This window comes from Podarcis gaigeae (genome assembly GCF_964106915.1).
Source record: "Podarcis gaigeae genome assembly, chromosome: 10".
Taxonomy (NCBI): domain Eukaryota; kingdom Metazoa; phylum Chordata; class Lepidosauria; order Squamata; family Lacertidae; genus Podarcis; species Podarcis gaigeae.
In genome coordinates this window covers 32,076,927-32,099,115 of record NC_139686.1, presented here as the reverse complement: position 1 = coordinate 32,099,115, position 22,189 = coordinate 32,076,927, and the positions used below count along the sequence as shown (strand labels likewise).

General features: G+C 45.5%; 3 protein-coding genes and 1 long non-coding RNA gene across 13 annotated transcripts in view; 2 read left to right on the top strand and 2 right to left on the bottom strand.

The window, feature by feature from the left end:
• The window catches only part of POLDIP3 (DNA polymerase delta interacting protein 3), an 11,617-nt gene extending 9,158 nt beyond the window's left edge, over positions 1-2,459 (top strand). For both annotated transcript variants that reach the window (XM_083698722.1, XM_083698723.1), the window contains exon 9: positions 431-2,459. In XM_083698722.1, coding sequence (XP_083554848.1) covers positions 431-605 — 175 coding nt within the window. In that variant the 3' untranslated portion in view covers positions 606-2,459. The remainder of the gene's footprint in view (positions 1-430) is intronic.
• Positions 15-4,143, bottom strand: LOC310825431. The gene is made up of 2 exons (XR_014555311.1): positions 3,920-4,143; positions 15-2,873 (listed from the first exon to the last, which is right to left on the bottom strand). It is a non-coding gene; the product is annotated as an uncharacterized lncRNA (long non-coding RNA).
• RRP7A (ribosomal RNA processing 7 homolog A) lies at positions 4,101-19,219 on the top strand. Of its 3 annotated transcripts, none has more exons than XM_083698784.1 (8): positions 4,101-4,269; positions 5,367-5,509; positions 7,253-7,378; positions 8,002-8,125; positions 9,922-10,019; positions 10,954-11,152; positions 12,090-12,216; positions 18,620-19,219. In XM_083698784.1, the coding sequence occupies exons 1-7, from the start codon at positions 4,206-4,208 to the stop codon at positions 12,173-12,175; spliced, it is 840 nt and encodes a 279-aa protein (XP_083554910.1). In that variant the 5' UTR covers positions 4,101-4,205; the 3' UTR covers positions 12,176-12,216; positions 18,620-19,219. The 3 variants fall into 3 exon arrangements, with proteins under 3 accessions (XP_083554910.1, XP_083554911.1, XP_083554909.1); XM_083698785.1 differs by having other exon boundaries at positions 15,965-19,219; XM_083698783.1 differs by having other exon boundaries at positions 15,363-19,219.
• Positions 13,279-22,189, bottom strand: part of SERHL2 (serine hydrolase like 2) — a 27,164-nt gene continuing 18,253 nt past the window's right edge. For 3 of the 7 annotated variants that reach the window (XM_083698748.1, XM_083698745.1, XM_083698747.1), the window contains exons 6-13: positions 21,575-21,649; positions 19,023-19,106; positions 18,714-18,826; positions 17,846-17,925; positions 16,683-16,717; positions 16,006-16,082; positions 14,712-14,805; positions 13,279-13,805 (exon numbers count right to left, since the gene is read on the bottom strand). In XM_083698748.1, coding sequence (XP_083554874.1) covers positions 13,686-13,805; positions 14,712-14,805; positions 16,006-16,082; positions 16,683-16,717; positions 17,846-17,925; positions 18,714-18,826; positions 19,023-19,106; positions 21,575-21,649 — 678 coding nt within the window. In that variant the 3' untranslated portion in view covers positions 13,279-13,685. The remainder of the gene's footprint in view (positions 13,806-14,711; positions 14,806-16,005; positions 16,083-16,682; positions 16,718-17,845; positions 17,926-18,713; positions 18,827-19,022; positions 19,107-21,574; positions 21,650-22,189) is intronic. The other 4 variants (XM_083698749.1, XM_083698750.1, XM_083698746.1 and 1 more) reach the window with 3 other exon arrangements.

Sequence of the window (22,189 nt, the reverse complement as noted above, 5' to 3'; positions counted from 1 at the left end):
CAAACAGGAGTTTGTTGATATTCAGATCAAAGCTTTTTTACTAATTTTCCTATATCTCCAGCATTGCTGTTCAGATTATCATCTGTATGAACAGTTGTCCTTCCATCTAAATATGGCAGTAGGCTTCTCCCAGCCTGTAATTGCTTGCTTAATAATCAGAACAACAGTTTTGGTTCAGCAGTGTAAATTGCTCTGCATTTCACCATTCGACACCTATTGATGGTGGAGCTCCCTGGGGTTCTCTGTGTTCTTCTTTTTCCCCTTTCCATAACTTTTTATCCCTTAATCTGAAATCCTGAAGAGTACACTTGGCTTAAGCTACCTATGCAGGCAATAGATGGTAATTGCTGAAAAGAGTAAGCTCTGCTGCTTGACTTGACACTTGTTCTGTTGTAAGGCTTAATAGTGTATCTCTTCTTGTTCTCCTTAGTCGATTGAGTGACACCCCCTCAGTGAAGAAAGAAGGTGAACCACGTCGGACAAGTGTAGGAGCCGCCTCCAATCCACCAGCTGAAGTGGATCCTGATACCATCTTAAAAGCACTCTTCAAATCCTCAGGGACCTCCGCCTCTGTGCAACCTACAGAGTTCAAAATCAAACTTTGAGGAGTGGCAGGCAAGGAGTGGACTGGAAAACTTGTTGAGCGTGGGAAATAGGGAGACAAGTATGGGAACGCAACTGATGTTGTGTTTGACCATGCTGAAACCTTTGTTTTTCTACAATTGCTACCTTCCTGTACAGTAGTGTTCTCCCTAATGTATGTGTTCTGTTTTCATAGTTGGAGTTTTTGTCCACATATTTCTAATGGAATAATCTTCCCTTCCTCCAGTGATATATCACCAAGCTTAGAACATTTAACTCTTTTTCCTTTGTTTCAACCACCCTACCTGTATCCAGCCAGTGAAAAGTGCAGCTGGCAAAGGATGTGAGTAGCACCTGTTTGGCACTTGCACCCTTTCAGTGAGAGATGAGAGTCCTTTTTGCTTTTTACTGATGATGGACTGCATTTCCTTCTCAATTCAGCTCTGTCTGTGGCAGAGGCCAGGATTTGGTAGCGGTTTTAGCTGTTCTGAAATTGTAAAATTAGTGAAGGAGAAGCAGCAGCAAATGTTCTCTTCGTTCAGCAGCTAATGGAAGGGACTGTGAAGGCAATGCAAATAGGTCTAGGCACAGGAACATAGCACATCTTACACTTCATTGTCTTCTTTTGTCGTTGTAATAATCTGCTAGTGCACTGAGAGAAAGAAGCATGTGCCCTGGTGTTGGTGTACTCTTCAGTCCAGGAAGTCTCACAGATGCTCTCTTTGTGAGAATGCATGGGCTTTCTTTCACTTTGTACCATTTACAATGTGTTTTTACTATGAAATTATGTATTGGGCAAGAAGAAAGTGTTTCTGGCTTCAGCAATCACTTCTCATGCCTGATGCCTTAGAAGCACTGCAGTAAATAGAGGTCCTCATTCATTCAGTCCTGACAGATTCTGATGCACCACTATGTTTTGTAGCACCTACACCTTTCTTGGAGGTTAATGACACCCAAATAAACTCCAGTGATAAACCCCTAGGAACTATTTCTACAGGGCATCTGTTTTTACCCTACACTACCTTATCCCCAAGTGTAAGAGTTGGGAAAAAATCCAGCTTCCTGCTCTCATGGAATTGTCGATTGTAAGAGTTGCATCTTTCAGTACTCTGGGCATGACTGCTGCTACTGTACAGCACTGTTGCTTATTTTTCTGTACTGGGAAATGGTGGGTGTCTCTTGTGGTTCATATAGAGGAGAATCTACTTATTGTTTTGGCATAGAACAGGGATAGCAGGAAAATGAGTTGCCTATAGCAAACGAGGATGATTTGTTTTTTGGCCATGCTGAATTTCCTCTGACATGCCAGTCTTTGCTAAGACAAAAACATACTTCCTTTTTCTAGCAACCCATTTAGTCCAGTGAAAGATGGAAAACTGACAAGGGTTAAGAATAACTGCATTGGTTTTATACTAAATAAACATGCAGATACTTGTATGGGGGCTTGCATTTTTATACTTCCAGCTACAAGATGAGAGCATTGCTGTTTATCTGTGCTAAAACCCTGCAGTGTAATATATCTGCTTTCTTCCATTGTAGAACCTGGTGCTCAGTGGATTCTACATTCCTTTTGCTCTTTGTTCTGTACAGTTTCTTAGTTTCATTTAGCAGGTACACACGTTATGTCACACAATAAACCTTCACAACATGGAAGGCATTTGCTTCCCAATGGGTTTTTTAAAATCTGAATTACTAATTTAGGACCGGTCATAATTTCACCCTTACTGGGGAGATGTGCTTATGAACGACAAATGATATTTTGTGCAGAACTGCTGTTCCCTGTACCTGTGTTTCATTAGCAGTTGGTTACAGGGGAAGGGAAGGTTGGGGCTGGAGGACATGTATTATGTTTCTGAATAAACGTTTGTTATACAGAACCTGTATTTTGCCCTGCTTTCTTGGATAGCAAGGAATTCAACTGATTAGTCAATAGAGTCCTGTTGGTTTTTCACTTTTGGGGGTGCCTCTCAGCAGAATCAAATAATAAAGCTTTCTGCGGATTGTGTCTTTTAAGGCTGCTGCTGGGGGCTGCCATGTTTGAATTCTCTCCCATGGAGATGGGAGGGAAGAAGACCCAATTCCCTGACATGCTGTTCTTTATATGCAGGAAGATTTTTTTGTAGGGAATGTTTGAGAGGTCATGAGAGAATATTGCATAGTCTTATCAGTGAAGAAGAAAACAGGATTATGTGGCATAAAAACAATATGCTATTTCATCTTTTATGGAGCTGTTTTGTTTGACTATAGACTTCTGGGGTATTTTGACAGGTTTGCCACATACTCACTCATCTCTGTTAAAAGGAGAAATGAAATAGAAAAGCATTTAAAAAACAGACATGTTACAAGGCTGTTTTGATCCAATAAAAATACTTGTAAAGGTTTAAACATGTAATGGTTCTGGAGCATAGCAAAGGGGTAAACTGAATGACAATATGATTTTCCATCTATATTTTTAGCTGGTAAGACTTCTCATTACTCATTAAGATAGCTGTAGATATGGGACGCGGGTGGTGCTGTGGGTAAAACCTCAGCGCCTAGGACTTGCCGATCGCATGGTCGGCGGTTCGAATCCCCGCAGCGGGGTGCGCTCCCGTCGTTCGGTCCCAGCGCCTGCCAACCTAGCAGTTCGAAAGCACCCCCGGGTGCAAGTAGATAAATAGGGACCGCTTACTAGCGGGAAGGTAAATGGCGTTTCTGTGTGCGGCTCTGGCTCGCCAGAGTAGCTTCGTCACGCTGGCCACGTGACCCGGAAGTGTGTGGACAGCGCTGGCTCCCGGCCTATAGAGTGAGATGAGCGCACAACCCTAGAGTCTGTCAAGACTGGCCCGTACGGGCAGGGGTACCTTTACCTTTACCTTTAGATATTTCAGCACCACCACTTCGTATCTTTTGAGTTCAGCTGTACTACTTGGGAGAGTATGTGAGGAAGCCAAGGTTTACTTCAGAGGTTCCCAAACTGGTCTGTAGACCAGCAGTGGCCTTTGATCTTTGTTCAGGTGGCCATTAGCATGTCCACATTAAGTATTGAGTTTTAATTGTATGGTTTTGCTTATTTTGCACTCCAGTTTGGATGCAAAGTGCGATGCAATAAAATACAAAAGCAAAAAAGAAAGAAAAACAATTTAAAAGTATATAGCATCTAGCAAAACACACTTAACACCAGGAATAAAAAAATCATTAAATTGCCAAGACCCTCAGCGATTTTAATGGCGGGAAGGGGAGAGCCACTGGCTTAATTTGAATCTGAGCTGGGCCTTGCCGCCTGTTCCCTGGGCGCAGCTGCGACAACCGAGCAAAACGAGAAGATGCGCGGGAATCTAACTGGGCTCCATCATACCGCTGGAGCGCCTGCGCACGCGCATATAGGAGTAAACCCCGCTGAACACAGCATACTTTGGATTAGGATTGCGCTGGAGCTGGAAGGGCCGCGCTAAAGCGAAGGACGACTGCTGGAGAGGTGAGGGGGCGGCTATTTTTCATAGCACCCAGACCCGCCCCCCGGGAATTAGGACTCTCCTTCATACCGCCCATCCTGGGCACCCTGAAGAACTACTACTCCCATAAACCTTTGCGGCAGTCCGTCTTGGGCTGCCGGATGACGTCACTTCCTCCGGTCCGCTAAGATGGCGCCATCCGAAAGGGCGCGTGGGGAAGGCGTCGAGCCGGCTGCACCCCTCGGCTATGCGGGTGAGCAGACGGAGGGGAGCGGGGTCGCCGGCATAGTGGTTCTTCCGGGGCCACGGGGGGGGGGGGGCTCGCCACCTTTCAAGGTGCCTCCAAGGCTCCTCTCTGGACCTGCAGGGCAACTTCCCGGCTTGCCCGGGTTCGCTCGCGGTGCTGCCGGGCTCCCCGCAAGGAAAACCGCACTCGCCATAGCTCAGGCGTTTCTGCAAGATTCTTGCCACTAAGGCACGAATCTCGGTGAGGCCGCGACGCAGAATTATATATTCGAAGAGCATTATTGGTGTGTGTTTGTTCCTCCTATGGGGAGCTCCGTATAGAGAAATTCGGAAAATTGTGGAAAGAAATTCGACACTTTATTCATTGGATCTGTGACTAGGCAACAGGTTCTCACACCACCGTCCCCTATCTCCCCCAAAAAGTAGCGTTAAACAAGAGTGATTGTTCTTTCTAACTTGCTTCTCGTAAAGGTATGTTTTTTATAGTTTTTGAAGGTTTGAAAGCACAACCATACTGCATGCAAGTTGATCGGCCAGGACGTTTCTGCACATGTAGCTGACCTTTGGATTTGATGGGGGGCGGGTAGGGTCAGGATCTGAAGAAGTAATCTTAAATAATGGCCTTTTGCTGCAAAATGAGTGGTGCTTTGTATGTGGGATTTTGGGTTGGGCAACCAAACTATCCTCTGCCTCATCTCTGGTCTCCCAGGCCCTAGCCCAACACTCCACACCATGGGGTGGGGTGCATGTTTTTTTTACGACAGATGTATTTGGGTGAGGGGAGCTGAATCCTCTTTCTGGACTGTGCTCCATTGCTTTAGGCACTTTTGTGCCAGCCCAGCTCCAATGTATGGAGTGAACAAATTTGAAGAGAAAAATGACTGAAGTGTTGCAGCACAGGGACATAAGGTGAAGGAAGAGAGCTTAGCTCCAGTCACCCACACCCACTGTAACTTTGCCCCATTCACTTGTAGACATACCAATAAACAGATATTTCTAAAAGACATTGGCTGGGTAACATGATTAGTGTCTTCAGGCTGTTGTCTTTGATGTATCAAAGTGTGCTCCAGGTTATAGTTATTTGCTCCACAATTTTTCTTTTAGCTATTCCAGTTAAGTTCTCTGAAGAGCATCATTTCCCTCACTACCTCTATGTAAAGGAGCACAAAGTCAGGGAGGACACAGATGTGAAGAGGCCTCAAAACCGCACACTTTTTGTCTTGAATGTTCCCCCATATTGTACAAAGGTGAGTTTATTGGGGGGGAGGGAAGGGGATTATATGAGGGCCCCGGCAACCTGTAAACCAAGCCAAGAAGAGAACAAATATTGATACAATGGTACCTCTACTTACGGACACAATCTGTTCGGGGGTGCCATTTGCACCCCAAAAAGTCCATAAGTAGAGCGCCACTTCTGCGTGCGCACATGACATGATAGAGCGCTCCTGCGCATGTGTGAAGTGCACAGATCGCTGCTGCGTGAATCAGAGAACCCGGACGTAAACACTTCTGGGTTTGCCGCGTTTGTAACCAGAAAAAACACAATGTGAAGCGAACGCTACTCGAGGTATGACTGTATTTAATATGGAGAGCTGCGGAGAAAATGTAGAAGAGAGAGAATGGCGAATCTGTGTGTTCTTCTGGCTTTTAGAACATGTTTGCTATTTTTAAAAAGTGTATCTCAAAAATAGTAGACATACACAGCTCATAAGTTATGGGAAGACACTAATCACTGGCTGCTGGATTGCATTTGAGTTTCCTGGTCATCCAATCAGTGAACTTCACTATCAATTCAAAAAATTACAAGGGACAGCTGCAATATCCTAGTTTTCGAGTGTTCTTAAAATATAGGCTATATTAGTATCTGCATAGGAGATTGTAGCTACTGGCCTGCAGCTGATTGTTAGATGTAAATGACTAGGTAGGGTATGATTGAAGAAGCTGCCTCATACCTAGTCACACCATTTGTTCTATCTAGCTCAGAAATTGCTATGTAGCTCTCAAGAGTTTCAGATGGGACATTCCCAGCCATATCTGGAGATGGCAATAGCTGGAGATCAATGAGATGAAAAAGAGCGAGAAGAATAAAGCTTACTGAAAAGAATTAGAGGGGAAGAAGAAGACAGTTAGGTTAGGATATCAGAACTCCTATTAACTATTCTGTACTTATGCTGGATATTATGTTCTATAATAAATATACATTGAGATATACTAACTATAAGCCACCCAAACACAGATAGTTAAATCTTTGTTAGTATATCTCACCCAACATATCTTGTGTGGATATGCTCAATTAAGCATGCAGAGGTGGCTTGGGGAACCTTTGGCTCTCCTGATATTGTTGGGCTACAACTCCCATCAATCCCCACCAGCATGGGATGGGGTGAGTTGGAGTCCCAACATCTGGAGCATCAAAGGTTCCCTAGCCTTGATGTAGAGCAGGGTTTCCCAAACTTGGGAACCCTTAAGGGAAGTCTGTACACTGCAGACTAACTGTGAGTGAATTACCAAGTGACCTCCAGGGACCAGTGCCTTGTAGAGGAACCCTGGAATGTAAATTAATGTTTAATTAATATGTGAATGTGAATCAACAAGATTGGTAACTCTTCCTAGTTTCCTGTTCCTCAATTATTATTATTATTATTACTTTTGCCCTGAGGAAATGCCTAGGGTAAATGGTAGCAAACCCAAATCCTGAAAGGAAAGGGGCAGAGCAGGACGTGCTGTCAAGGGCATTAAAAGGTGGGGGCGGTTTTCAGCCATAAAATGCCAAAGGATCAAGTACAGATATTAGAAAGGTAGTTAATATCAAGTACAGATATTGGAGAGGTAACTAATATCAAGTACAGATATTAGAGAGGTAACTAATAATAATACAAGTATTAGAGAGGTGAGATGATGAGGGAAAATAATGGGGGATGATTTCAGGTTTCAGGAAATGTTCCTCTTATAGCTATGAATTGTCCCAAATTTCCTTTTGTTGCTTGAAGGAATGTTTGTCCAGGCTGTTCTCGGGCTGCGGTTCTGTACGCTCCGTGGAGATGTGTGACAAGCCAAGTCTGGGAGAAAAGAAAGAAATGCCCAAGACGAAGTTTTTCAACACAGAAGCACTTCAGGTAAATCTTGAACCCTTGAGCGAGGGTGGAATTTGGAGAGGTGGGTGGGAATGTAGCATTTTGGGGGTGGGGGGAAGCTAATGCTTGACTCCCTGTTACAGCAGCTTGGGCTTCATTCCCTGCAAGTTCAGCCAGCCTTGCAATTTGACGTCTGCCTATGTGTCAGGCAAAAAGGCTGCTACTTTAACAGTACTGAATTGCACTGTGGAGCTTGACCATACCCTCTCCCCTTTCCCAAGCAATATAGTGGGGAAAAGGCTTTCATCCAGGGGTGGAGGAAGGAAAGCAGGCCGTGCACACGGCATGTTTCGTGGGTGAGTGTTAGGCTCTGGAGGCTGTGCACATTCCTCTTCGCCTCTTCCATGTTTAAAAACCTAGCAGCGCACATGCAGCTGGACCCAGAGCTGAACCTCAGAGGCAGCATGTATGGCTGGCTCTCTTTTTTCATGTAAAAAGAGATGAGGGAAGGGAGGGGAAGCATGACGAAGCCAGGGGAGAGAGCAGCAGGGATGTGTTTTCCCCCTTGAGTGGGTGTTTCAGTGACTGGCTAAACCTCTCATTCTTTGGATTGTATGTGAGTGAAAATAGGCCCAGTCCATAATCATGAGCTTCTTGCTTTATAGGGGTTCAAGGTTGCTTATGTTGTGTTCAAGAGTCCTGCTGGGGTGCAGGCTGCCAAGTCCTTATCAACAAAAGACCCCCTGGTGATATCTTCCAAAAGGCACCCTGTGCAAACGGGCATTCACAGTAAGTTAGCCACAGATGCCTAGAAATTCCCTCGTTCTCCCTGCGCTGGCCTTCAGTTGTGTAAGGATTTAGTTTGTGGCTGGTGGAGAAATCTGAGTGCTGTACAGACTGGGCAGACCAGGCTTCAACTCCCCATATGGCCATGATGCTCACTTGGCAAATTTCTCTCTCAGCCTAACAATCCTCATAAGAACTGCTGTGCTATAACATTTGGGATGAGAGTAAGGTGGGGAACAGCTGCCCTGAGCTCCTTTGTGAAAGAATGGGACAGAAATAGAATACTGGTACACCAGCCAGTGTACACCACTTAGAGGGGGCTGTGAATAAGGAGTATACAAATTCTTTAACAAAATTAGGTGTTCACCTCTTAATGAGATTACATTTACCCATCCTTTATTACTTTTGCATTCCCCAGGCACCTCTTTCACCTTGACTAGGCAGGGCACCTTGTCTCACTCAAATGCAAGGCTGCTACCAGAGGACTCCCCACGCCTTCCATGTCCATCTACAACCATTGTCAGTCCTGGTAGAACATAGGCTTTCCCCAGCCTCTGTGCTGTATAGTCAGACTGCCTTTGATTTGTTAAACAAGCAAGGAAGAGAATGCGGAGCCACTCCCTGATCCATCTCCTGTCCTTGTCTTATAGTAGGGGTGTCTAACCTTTTTTGGCCATCTTCAGGGTTCACCACCTCCCTGAGGGCTACATACTGGCTGTGAGTTTCAACAATGTATGTGCATGTGTGTTTGCACCCTTCTTACAACACTTATGCAGGCCCCACACACTCACCCTATTAGACATGCAGCCACTCAACACTTAACACAGAGAAAGAGAAGAAAGAAAGGATTTCCAGGCCTCTCCAATCCATTGCTGGAGTGAAGGTGGGGGAAATGCTGCCTGTTACTCTTAAAGAGCAGGCCGACGGTTTTATCCATGATCTCAGCACAGTGGTGCTTGGCTCTAAGCTCACAGATAAACGATCCCTCTGCCTGTTCTTTAGAGAGGATTGTCTCTCTCCATCTCAGATTGCTCCCTAAGGATCAGGCAGAGGGCTTTATCTGTCAACCAGATCAGTAGACAAAGGGCAGGAGCTGGTGGATCACTTCCTGCAGCTTGCCAGGCTAGATCTGGGCTGCAGGTTAGCCCCCGTCAAGGGCAGCACTTCCTGTGAAGCACACATTAAGGTAGCAGCAGCATGTCCCAACTTAAATGTACTGTGGCATGGAAGGAATCTCCTTTTCCAGAGTACAGGGGCAACCTCAGTATAGGGGAAACTGGGGCTTGCTATAACAATAGGATTGATTTCAATAGGCCTTTGGCCAATTAATATCCCACAGCCTTTTAAATGTATCTGTGGGAAGGGGGGTATTGTTTTGTTGTTTTGGTTTAACTACTTGTTTTATCTTTTATTTTACTCTATGAACTACCCAGGGATCTCTTGAAGGGTGGGATATAAATTAAGTAAATAAATAGCCAAGCAGCAAGTGGTTTGTGCAGTGGTATTTGGTATTTCTTAACCGTAGGTGCCTCTAGTAGGAACTGTCAGTCACCTGCCAGCAAACCACTGCTCATTGAGAGAACAGGGTTTGCCATCACAGATAGGCATTCAAGTCCAGCATGCTGTCATTCTTAGAAGTAGCAGTAATTGAAATTTGATCTTGTTGTCCCCCACTGTTGAGTCCCTGGTTTCAATTGTATTAAGGGGGCCTCTAAAGTTTCCAAGATTGTGTTTTGTTCTTCTGTTGTCTTGAACATTTTTTGCACTGCAAACTGATTTATTATTTGTTTTTATCTCAGAATGGATTGCTGGATATGCAGCTTCAGTTGTGGATCCTGCTGAGCTGAAGACAGAAGTGGATGCTTTCATGCAGGCCTATGACAAGAAGGTTGCAAAGGTATGCATTGCTGAAAATATAATGGTATTAGCCAAGCATGCCCTTCCCTTGAAGGGTCCTGTGGATTCAGCATCACTTGTCTTGGTTATGATCAGCATTGACTGGGTAGAGACCCAGAGTGATGTAGTGATTAGAGGCTGGAAGACTAGAGTTTACATACTCAGCCATGAAGTTCACCTGGTGTCTTAGACCACTCATCAGCTGATGAGCAGGGATTAAATCCTGCTGCCTTGGCTGCACGATCCTGTTCCATGTTGGGAGCAGGGTGTGCAGCCAATGCAGGAGTCAACCCTGTTCTCCACCAGTGATGGCAGCTGATGGGTGGGCATGCTTTGAAGGAAATAACCTTGTGAGGCAAATTGGACCCCCTGGTGGGCCAAGATTTGTCTGTTGGCTGGAGGTTCCCTACCTCTGGGGTGAATCTGGAATTGAAATGTTGAATGGAACACATTGTCTATATTTCTGGATTGCTGATAACACAATCCTGCTTTCTTCAGAAACCCCTTTTCACATGGCAAAAGGCTTTGCACTGGGCTCTTTTGCTCGAGGGCTGTGAAGTTGGGCAGGGCACCTTCTGAAATTATAAACAGTATTTCTGAGCTCGGGTAGGGCTGGGGATGTATCAATATATTGCCCAAAACTGGTTTGAAGTCCATATTGTGATACTGGTTTCATAGTTTTTGACCTGGCAATATATAGTGAGTGAGTGAGTGAGTGAGTGAGTGAGTGAGTGAGTGAGTAAAAATCACAATGAGGGGAAAACAGTGAAGCTAGCCAATGCCTTAATAGCCATCCTTATTTCAGACATTGTGATATATTGGTATATGGTGGTGTTTAGCTGGTGATATATTGCCCAGCCTTACTCAGGGGGAAGCTGTGAGCTTAAAGCAGCCTCTCGTGACCAGGCTTGAGATGGTTCTTTTTATTGATGCAGGAAGAAGCCAAAGCTGAGAAGGAAGATGGCATCCCGGATGAGGAAGGGTGGGTGAAGGTGACAAGGAAAGGTCGAAGGCCTGGGCTCCCTCGGAATGAAGCAGCCAACTTGCGGGCGCTGGAGAGGGAGAAGCGCAAAAGGGCACGCAAGGAGCTGCTTAATTTCTATGCTTGGCAGCATCGTGAGACCAAGAGGGAACGTGAGTCATTTCCTCTTCATCTGATCTCTCAATTCTGTGCAATATTTGATGCAAGAGAATGTCATCTAATTTGAATAGCATACCGTATTTACGGGACTCTAACTCGCACCTCAATTTTCAAAATCTTGAAACCAAAAAAGTATTTGCTGACGCCATTTAATCTAACACGCACCCTAATTTTTGCAATGTAAGGAAAAGGTAAAGAGACCCTTGACCATTAGGTCCAGTCGTGGCCGACTCTGGGGTTGCAGCGCTTATCTCGCTTTATTGGCCAAAGGAGCCGGCGTACAGCTTCCGGGTCATGTGGCCAGCATGACTAAGCCGCTTCTGGCGAACCATAGCAGCGCACAGAAATGCCGTTTATCTTCCTGCTGGAGCGGTACCTGTTTATCTACTTGCACTTTGACGTACTTTCAAACTGCTAGGTTGGCAGGAGCAGGGACCGAGCAACAGGAGCTCACCCCGTCGTGGGGATTTGAACCACCCACCTTCTGATCAGCAAGCCCTAGGCTCTGTGGTTTAACCCACAGTGCCACCTGCGTCCCTAATTTTTGCAATGTACTTTGGCCAAAAAGTGTGCATTACATTCGAGTAAATATGGTATTCTTTGCCAGCTTGAATTTTGGTGGAAATGTAGGAACATCTGAAGGAGCTTAGTTGCTGTTTTCTGAACAGTTTAGATTGTCAGGTGTTTTTGTGGAAGGGCAGATTTTTAGCTTCCAGCATTCTTCTGAGTGTTTTTATTTCAACAGTAGCATGTTCTCATTACTATGCTTGCTCAGGAGATGTCTACAAACGTTGCCACCTTTAAGGCATCAAACCATCCCAGAACTTGGACAGTGGGGAATGTTAACTAAAATATGCTAGTGGAGCTTTTTCCTGCTGTGACACTGGTTCTTTCTCTGCTTTATCCAATCTCTCCTTTGTGTGTTTTCAGACATAGCTCAACTAAGGAGGAAGTTTGAAGAGGACAAGCAGAAAATTGCTCTCCTACGGGCGCAGCGGAAGTTTCGGCCCTACTGAGTTGCAGATCTACAGCTATTCTGAAAAGAACGGCAGCCACAGTAAGAAGTTCATTGCTGGGATAATTTTGACTTTTTCTCCTTTCTCCTCTAATATCTCCTGGAGTGTGATGGATGCAGCAGACGAAGAGGGTTTGGAAATGAAATCATCTTGTTTGCTCTGACACTGTAACATGGACAGTTTCATAAGCTGCCTTCTTCCCCTTTGAGGAATTCTAAGGCTGCTGTTCAAATGAAACAGACATGTAAATATTTGTTTTTATATTTGTGATATGCCGTATTTTTCGCTCTATAAGATGCACAAGACCAGAAAACGCACCTAGTTTTTGGAAGAGGAAAACAAGAAAAAAAAATCTGAATCCTGTAAGCCAGGACAGCCAGCGGAATTGCAGTGCAGCGATCCTGCTGGCTGTCCTGGCTTATGGGATAGCCGCGCACAGCCTCTCCCGGGCAAGGGGAGCCTTCATCCCCTGCCCGTGCGCTGAGCAGAGCCTCCCGCCTGCATTCGCTCCATAAGACGCACACACATTTCCCCTTACTTTTTAGGCGGGGAAAGTGCGTCTTATAGAGTGAAAAATACGGTACATCAAGTTTCTTGTTCTCGTCATCTTCACCAATACACGACTTCTATGTAGGGATTTTTACTGGACAATTTGTGTGCCACATAACCTGTCAAAGAACAGCTGCTTCCCTAGCTTGTACAACCTTGCATCTCTCCTATAATACCTATGCTATGGATGCAAGCGGCACCTTGGAAAAGCAGACCTGTCAGAGGCTTATTTTGTGAAGCCAAAAAGAACATCTCAGTAAAATTTCTCCTCCTCTATTAGTCCCCTCAATCTGTATCACCAAACAATAAATTCTTTTGAGAGATTGAAACTGTTTAGAGCATGGGTTGGTAAACTAAGGTCTGCAGGCTGGATCAGGCCCAATTGCCTTCTAAATCCAGCCCGCAGACTATCCAGGAATCGTTGTGTGGACTTACAGCACACAAGTTCTTTCCTTCTCCCTCCCAAGGCAGCGGCAGCACTTCCTCCCACCCTCCTGGCTTCTCCCCGCCCTGCCTAGAGGTATTTAAAATTGTATGAGGAAAGAAGTGCAAGCTGCAACAAACTTAGTTTTAATACCTAAACTAGCATGAGTGGCTAAAATGTTTCCTTCACTGAACTAACAGTTGTTACCTAGTTAGAACACCTGGCTCTGGCCCAGAAAATCATAATCTAGTACATGAATTGACATTTTAAGACAAATCCACTCACCCACCGTATGTGTAACTGAACTAAGGCACTCATGAAGAACTGAATCTGACTGAGCTGTTCAGTAGAAACAGAACAAAGAATTGTTTGTGCTAAATGTCTGTGCAAGCTGTCCCCACTGCGCCACAAGGTAGTTGTGCAAGATACTCTGCAGGTCCCACAGCAGCCTCCTCACTTAAAGCAGGACTGAATCTTTCGAAGGCATCCATCTGTTCTCTAGGAAGGGTTAGTCGTCATGATGTAGGCAGGCACTGCTTATAGGCTGGCTCTGGGTTTCTGGTCCTTATTTAAGAAGGTGTTGATGATCCCGGCCACAACTTGGGGCTCATTCAGGTGGACAAAATGATTGCCAGCAACTTCCACAAACTGGTAACGCTAAGAATAAGGGAGAATACAGTGAGAGATGGACCATGGGAAAGAACACTCAGAAATATGGAACAATGAAACTTAACATTAAATGCTAGGAGTTATAATAGGGAGGCTGGATTAGCCCACCCAGAAGCATCTACAACTGGCAGCGAAAGGGTCAAAAGCAATTCAGTAGTTTTACTGAACACTTAACCACACCTGTGTTCAGTCTGGGCTTAAAAACAACCACACATTCTGTACATTCGGTGCAAGCTCATTTTGCATAATTCTGCTTCAACTCCAGGGGAGAGGCAGAGAGGTAGGAAAGTGACCCTCTCTCTGCACACTGGAAATGCTGCTCAAGCTGCGCTGTTTTTTCCTCTTTCACTGACCCCTTCCCCTCCGTTTTAGTCCACCCATCCAAGCAGGAGGCTAAATCCTGATCAGCCAAGGCAAACAAAAATAATGGTGCATTTAGGGAACATCGGCAGAGCACGGGAGACATCCCTTCCATTGCCTATGCCAGGCACCCCCAACCTGCAGCGCTCTAGATGTTTTGGCCTACAACTCCCATGATTCCTAGCTAACAGGACCAGTGGTCAGGGATGATGGGAATTGTAGTCCAAAACTTCTGGACTCCACACAAGGGATTTTGACAGTTGAGTGGGGCAACCTGCCTGTCAATCATGTGGCATCAAGGTTGGCCAGCAGGAAGAGACCAGAGTTCCCCAGGCCTACTACAGCCCCTTAAGCCTATCTTATAACTGGGGGGGGGGGGGCGTGTCTATCCAGCTGTTCTCCTACTGCCTCCTTTGCCACCTCTCTCTTCCCACTGAATACATGGAAACCCCAAGCGAGAAAAGCAACTGCCCAGCAAAGCCAATGCAAAACGGCTCAGAGCAAGTTTGTGTTCCCCTTACAACTTGCACTCACCTCTTTTAGGCTGGTCCTGAATGCTTCCTCAAGTGGCTCTACAAAGTATGGGACGCTACCTTTAGGAGGATTGGTAAAAATCCCATTTTCTGCTCTAGAATAAAACAATCAGCTCTTAGTTCTGGTTGCACATAAGAACACAAAGTTCAAATCATCTGCATGCTAGAATTTTCCAAGAAATAGAAGAGGGTGCTGGAGATTGCATTAGCTTTGTGGATAACCTGAACAGATCCTTCTCACTTGTACCATTGAAAAAAGGATAGATTAGATTTGGGGTGTATCGGGTGTTACAGTAGGGAAAGCACTTCTGGGGTAGTTTGTTCACCTTTGGTCCCCACCCTGCACTCAGCTCTCATCTGGGCCACCTAGAAGCTATCAGCATGCAACAGTGGCCGCAGTCCAGAAACAGGCTGGCTAAATCAGGTGAGTGCAGCTGCTGGGTCTCAAATCCTCAGCGAGTCAGCGAGTCACCTGCATGTGGACAGGCTCTGGCAGATTGAGCGGATGAGACCAATAGTGGGTCCACCGGCAAGAAGGTGGTTTGTGCACACGGTGCAGAGAGAAGTGAGAGGCAGGTAGGGCTTGTCAACCTGGAAAGGGAGCCACCTGGGAGAGGGGAAAAACTGATCCTAAACCTCCATTGCCTTGCAGAATATCTTCTGGAGAAGAACAGGCTAAGGAGTAAACCCTGCACAAATCCAGAATGGAGTCCTTAAGACAGCTGGATGGCACCCTGTACACCTCCTTCCGGCAACTACTGCAGCCAAGCTGAAGGACCACATCAGAAAGGCCGAGAAGGGGGACATCATCTGGGCAGCCCAGAGCCTCCATACACCGCCCAGGGTTGTGCCACGGGAAGGTCACTTAAGTGCTGTTAACGCAGCCGTTTGACTTCACCCCGGAGGTGCACTCCATTGTCCCTCAAGACAGACGGATGCCAACAACAAACTAGATTGGCTAAGCATGTGGCTAAGCTGGTATTTAGCACAACCTCAATATATTTTCAAGATTTTTAAAGGAGTGATGCTTCGCGGACCCAGATGGAAGTAGGCCTACTGAAAATAGTAGGACTTCATTGGAAGTAAACATGCGTAAGACTGCACTGCACATGGAATACTACTCTGCAACTACTCTGTAGTTTAGGCACTACAGGAGTGCTGTGAGGAGGACTGATTCAGTCTTATGCTTGGGGCTGATCAGTGAAGCAATCCATTTTTCTTCATTCTCTGCCCCTGCCTCTCTTTTTCTCTCAGGCAGATCTACTAGGCACTGGTTACATCTGCATGTCACTTACCTGATCATCAGTATATCAGCCTCAATTTTCTTCAGGATGTGGCAGCATTGATCCAGAGATACAAAACTGTGGTTCTGCTACATATGATATAAAATGACAAATAAGGAACATAACTCATCTAGTCCGTTTGACTGGCTTAGCATACAAGGGGTTTCTTCTAGAACCTGATGGTTTTCATGCATTCCTGAAAATCAACCCAATACTATGCTCCCCCTTTATTCTGTATTGGGGGAGAGAAAGTGGAGCAGGTCACCCCCCTTTACCCTCTGCTGCCAATCAACGGGCAGAGGGGCAATAGGAGGTGCTCCACAAATGGCATTGCTCTTGCCAATACCTGGCCACAGGTCAACAGTCTTTTGGTCCTAAGGCGATTCATAGGAGACCCATTGAAACTGAAATACCAGTTGTCTACAAAAATGCTTTCCATCAGAAAAGCCATATGGAGTTAGCCAGAAATAGGTGGAAATTAAATATTCCCATGTTCTGCAATCTAGCCAACAAAGGCTCTCACTGCAATTTTTGTGACGCAGCAACTAAGGTTAGAGGACCAACATTAACAAAGCTAGCCAATGCCTGAGCAAGGCTTTGAGCAAGGACTAATTTGTGTACCTCCAATATCCTTTGGGTGGATGAAAAATACAGGGGAAAACATTCAACAGAACTAGATCAGAACTTACCACAAGGACCCTTAAATCTCTGTTATAAACCAAACCTAGAGAAAGAGAAGAATCACATCTCACATTTTGTACAACTTGTTTTTCTCCAAACTTTCCCTTGGCTTCTTTCTCTTAACACAGCTGGAGGAGGGGGGGTTATTCTATAAATGGTAAGTTTAACTGGCTGTCACAATTAAAATTTAAATACCTGGAAAGAGGACTGCACAGTGTTCTGTAAGAGGATGCACAACTCCTAAAAGACCAGGTTTATACTGGCGGGGGCAGGGGGTGTCTCCTGGACACCATCTATGGAAGCCTCACAGGTGGTGTTGGTGACTAAGAGTGCCTTTTAACAGCTTAGGTTGCTTCATCATCTGTGACCCATTCTGCAGAAAGTGGACCTTGCCTCAGTGGCACATGCCCTGGTTACAGCCAGACTGGACTGTATGGGGCTGCCTTTAAACATGGTCTGGAAACTTCAGCTGGTACAGAATGCGGCACTAGGATGTTTGTGGACAACAGACACTCGGAGCATATAGCACATATTCCATTTCAGTTGCATTAGCTGCTCAGTGTAAATTACTAGTGGTAAAAAGTAAAGCTCTAAACTGTTTGGACAAGGTTATTTGAATATGGGCCTTAAGAATGGCCTTGCAAGGACCCTCTCAGAGATTGTGGCCAAAATCCATCAGACTGGCGAACCCTCGAGAATGACCTATTCAGCACCTAAGAACTCACTCCCATAAGTAGCATCTCTGGACTGAAATGGGTTTTAACTTCGACCTTAGTAAACTTCTTAATTTCAAACTGCTGCTGTTTTTAAATTTTGTAATTTGTTTGCTTTATTTGTATAGCTTTTATGGTTTCAACAATCCCTTCATAAATTGCCTTGGAAGGCAGCATGCCAGTACTATCATACAAACAAGATCAGTTCTGAATATTTAGCCACAGAGTGCGCCACCAATTGTGCTAGATCATTTTAGATCTTCAGGCAGTCAGACCACTGGGCCAGCTAGCCACTAGTGCAATGGGCAGCAGGTCTCTAGTGTCTCACACAAGACTGCAACAGTCCCCTGCCACCAAAGATGCCAGCTATTAAACCTGAGACCTCGCATGTGCTCTGCTCCCCTAATTGCAGGTTCGGTGAAACACAACAGGCACCTCTTTGTATCTCAGCCTCTTACCTCCTGCCACCTCAGAGGCCCCTCGCTCCAGGAGTACCTTAGCACTCTCTTCTGTTAGCTGGCTGTTTGCTTCCATTAACCTAGGCAAGTCAAGCAGAAACATGTACAACTTTGTCATTAAGATGCAGGCAAGAACTGCGTTCTTAGTAATGCCACCACCAACTAATCCCTCCTCTTATCAAATGTTACCCAGCCACATTTGTCCATCCTGAATCTATGTTCAGCTCTTGTACAACACTGATGCCTTGTACACTTCAGAAAGCATTTAATGGTGATGCCATCAAACAGGACCCCGGACCTGGCAAATCACTGATATGAACCAGGGACACCAGTTATGTTCCTTTTGGGGGGGTGACGAAAAAAGTGGGTGGTATTCAACCAAGTTTTAGTCAAGAGTGGAACCACTGAAATTAACAAACACGACTAAGTTAGGTTTGGGAAGGCATTTTAGCCAAGTACCTAAGTTCTGAGCACCATTTCCTTGGTTGTCTCCTCCCCCCCCCCCCATTCTAATATCTTGGTTTTGATTCTGCAAGGGAGCCAGTGTGATGCAGTGATCAGAATGTTGGAGACAAGGGTTCAAATCCTCACTCAGCTGTGAAGCTCACTGGGTGACCTTAGGCCAGTCACTGCCTCTCAGCAATAACCTACCCTCACAGGGTTGTGGGCATTAAATAAGGAGGAGGAAAATCATGCACGCCATCTCGAGCTCTTTGGAGAAAAAGGTGGGATATAAATGCAATAAATAAAATAAAAGAACATTTCCTTTTTCAGAATAATGGATTTGGAAAGAGGCAGGATAGACCTTGCTGTACCCCCCAAGGACGAAACACCCAACGGTTGCCAGAGGCCAAAGAAGGGATCTCACCTCTGAAGGGCTGCTTCAGGACTGCGTACTTTGGGGGAATGGTACTTGCTGGTCTCAAAATTCAGCAGTTCCTCAATTACCTCCCGCTGGGACTTGCAAATTTTCTCCAATTCCTATAAATCAGACGTCATCTGCGTTCAGAAGTCTGTTACACCCAAAGCCCCTCACAAGGTATACAAAACAACAACATTAGTATTAGCTTCTTGGGAAGGTAAGACAAAAGTAAAGGAATTAAAAGGGTTAGCTCTTTCTATGCACTCTGACACCACTAGGCCTCACTTCCAATGCCATGCTGCCTTCCAACCTCACCTCTAAACGTGAGAAAGCATCTCTAGGGGTGAACAGCAGCCTCGGCTTCTTTTCTGTATGTAATCCCGGGCCCCTTTGATAACCCTGCCAACAAGAGAGCCAACAAACAATGACAGAGCCTGGGCAGTGGCTTTTGTGGGAGGAAATCCTCCTAGGATCGAGAGCCAATTAAATTCCCTGAAAGTCACACACACAAACGTGTCCTGATTAAGCTCATGTCATTCTGTGCAACCAGTAAACATTGGACAGGACTAGGGCTGGGCGGTATATCAATATATCTTCCCAAATCAGTTTGAAGTCCATATTGTGATATTGCATTTCATAATTTTTGACCTGGCAATATATCGCAAATCATGATGTGTGTGCAAAAGTCACCTTGTGGGGAAAACTGAAGCCAGTCAATGCCTCTACATAGTTCAACCCTTATTTAGCTCATGACATATCTTGATGCTGAAAACCAGATATCGCCCAGCCTTAGACAGAACAATGCTGCATTAGTATAATAGACCTCTTAGAGATCCCTGAGTTATAGATCAAATTCTTTGTATCCCATCACTGACACATGCAGTTGCTGATTTTGGGAGAGAAAAGCTTTTTGTCTACACATTTTGACTGACTCCAAGACTGCCAGGAGAGCTGGGTTAAATCACATCCCAGAAACTTAAGCATGCAAGGGAGGGAAGTTTGCCTTTCACCCACTGCCTCTACAATTGCAAGAAATACTTTCCAGCTGGAAAAAAAATCACTTAAATTTTAATTAAATGTTTATTTTATATATTGCCTTGCCTCTCTCCCAGTGCTGGAGCCAAGATGGTTCACAGGATATATGAAAGCAGATTTACTTATCTATTTTCTGATAAAGCCAGCACTTAAAAGACGTAAAAGTGGCAGTGGTAGAAAAGTCTCATCATGTGGGGAGTAGCAATCACTTTTCCTGCTCCTTTTCAGTAATTAACACACCTCTGGGAATGGCTCTTTTCAAAGTTCATTTATCCACTGGCTGGTCCTAAATCTACACGTGATGCTAAGCCTGAACTGTTGGCTCCTCCCAATAGAATCATAGAATTGTCGAGTTGGAATGAATCTAAAGGGTCGTCTAGTCTAAACTCCTGCAAAGCAGGAATCACAGCAACCACAGACTTCCGGGTGCTTTGACAACATATTCAGACCGTTGTGCCTCTCTTCTTTGCAAATCTGCCTCATAACTCTGGAAATCTACAGCCCTAAAGGAAAGGGGTGTGAGTTCCCTAACAAAAGGGATAATCCACTTGACTACCGTACTTTTCCGTGTATTAGACAAGGTTTCCCCCCTCAAAACAAACATCAGAAAATGGGAGGGTGTCTTATCCATAGTGAATTTTGGTGTTGTGGGATTTGTTGCTTCCTCTAGCCTGAGATAGTCAGCGGTGTTATGAGTGGCTGCAACAAGGGCTGGTGTGGATTTGCTGTTGCTGCGGCTTCTGGCTCCAATGGAACAGGTTAATAGGTGGGTTTTGCGCATGCGTGGCAGTGCAGGTCTGATGTGTGAGCAATCTCCTCCAGAGACAGCGCGTCCCACATCACCAGTGCCGCCACCAGAGACTGGGAGTCTCTGCGGCCGGAGGTGCCCAGCAAGGGCTTGTCGCTTCCCGCAGCCCCAGCATGAGCCATTCCCTCTGTGGGGAGCCGAAGGATAATATAGTAACGAAAAGGAGATGATTGATTCACTGCCCTCTTCATCCTCTGCCTTCGCCACTTCAATTCACCTCCGCTGTGACTGCCCGTTGCCTTCATGTTCTTCTCCCCACACTCTTGTCCCCGCTTCCCTCAATAAATAAGAACACGTGTGAGCCGCCCCTGTCACCAGCAAGGCAGGCAGCAGTAGCGCCACCACAGAGCAAGTCAGTCTGTGGTTGGAGGAGGAGGAGGAGAGTACAGAGGGCAGGAGTCACCTCATAGCAAAGCAGTGGCATCCCTCCTCCTCCTCGCCTCAGGCTCTGCTGGGTTACACTGCTGCCTGCCTGCCTGCAGGAAACAAGGACAGCAAGAAGAGGGGGAATGAACCAGCCATTTTCTTTAGTTTGTGTCCCCAAAAATAGGGGGCGTCTTATACATGGAAAAATACGGTAAGTTGTTGAGGCAAATAGGCATGAGTCTGCGTAGCAAGCAATTTGCACTTGCCCAAATGGCACGGGTGGTTGCTCAACTCACATCAGGGTTCCAGCCCACATCTGTGATTTTAAAAATTGCTAATTACATATATTGTGTTTAGCGTCTAGCCTAGGCCTGCCTGAGTAAAGCGAATAGTTGTGGTGCTGCATCTACAGCAACAGTCCTGGGCACTGTCAAAAAGGCACAAGTATTTTGTCCAACCTACTTGCCATGTACCCACTAGCCTTCCACCTTATAATGGAGGGCAGAGGTGGGGCTGCCTCCCATATGCCCCACACCAGGCTCAACACTACCTCAAAAATAACCACCTTCTATTAGCAAAGAAACATATAGCTTCTTCAGTTCATGCCACTTCTTCTCAACTATACTGCAAGGGTAGCAAAAAAAATATAGAATTTAACCTGAGGTGCAGGATAAAAACCATACGATTCCACCAGGATCAGCTTGTCCACCAGTTCGGGGAAAATACTAGAGAACTAGGAAGACAGAGGGAAAAAGAAAGGAAGTTTAGCTCTTTTACCACAGGAACAAAAAGTGTAATTTCTATCACCTCTGCCTAGATATCATTTCTTATTCTCTTGTGTGTTCGTCACAGAAAAAAACTGTGTTTTGTGAAGAGACATTTCTATATAGATAAGTGAGTTCTGCAACAAAATGTTGCAATGTAGAATACACCTCTGGAGGATGGTCTAGTCTTTGTCCACTTCCTTTGGTTTTCTATTAAATTTCCAACAGCCAGACAGCATTCCATGCCTACTGAGCATGCTCAGTCTTCACTGGGCTATTTTTAATTTTAAAAAACCCTCTCTTATTAAGAGTTTGTTTCCTAAATATGTATTTGTACTTCTGAAAAGCTGAGGGTCTTCAGCCTGCCAACCCGTCCCTCTTGGGGATGGATGGTGAAGGTTTGGCAAAATAAAGACTAGCACTCAGAGAAAGGAGATTGCTATTAGTGTAGATAAGTGGGAGCCACAGCACAGTGTTGCAGTCTATGGTGCTGCTGTTCAAGATCCCAG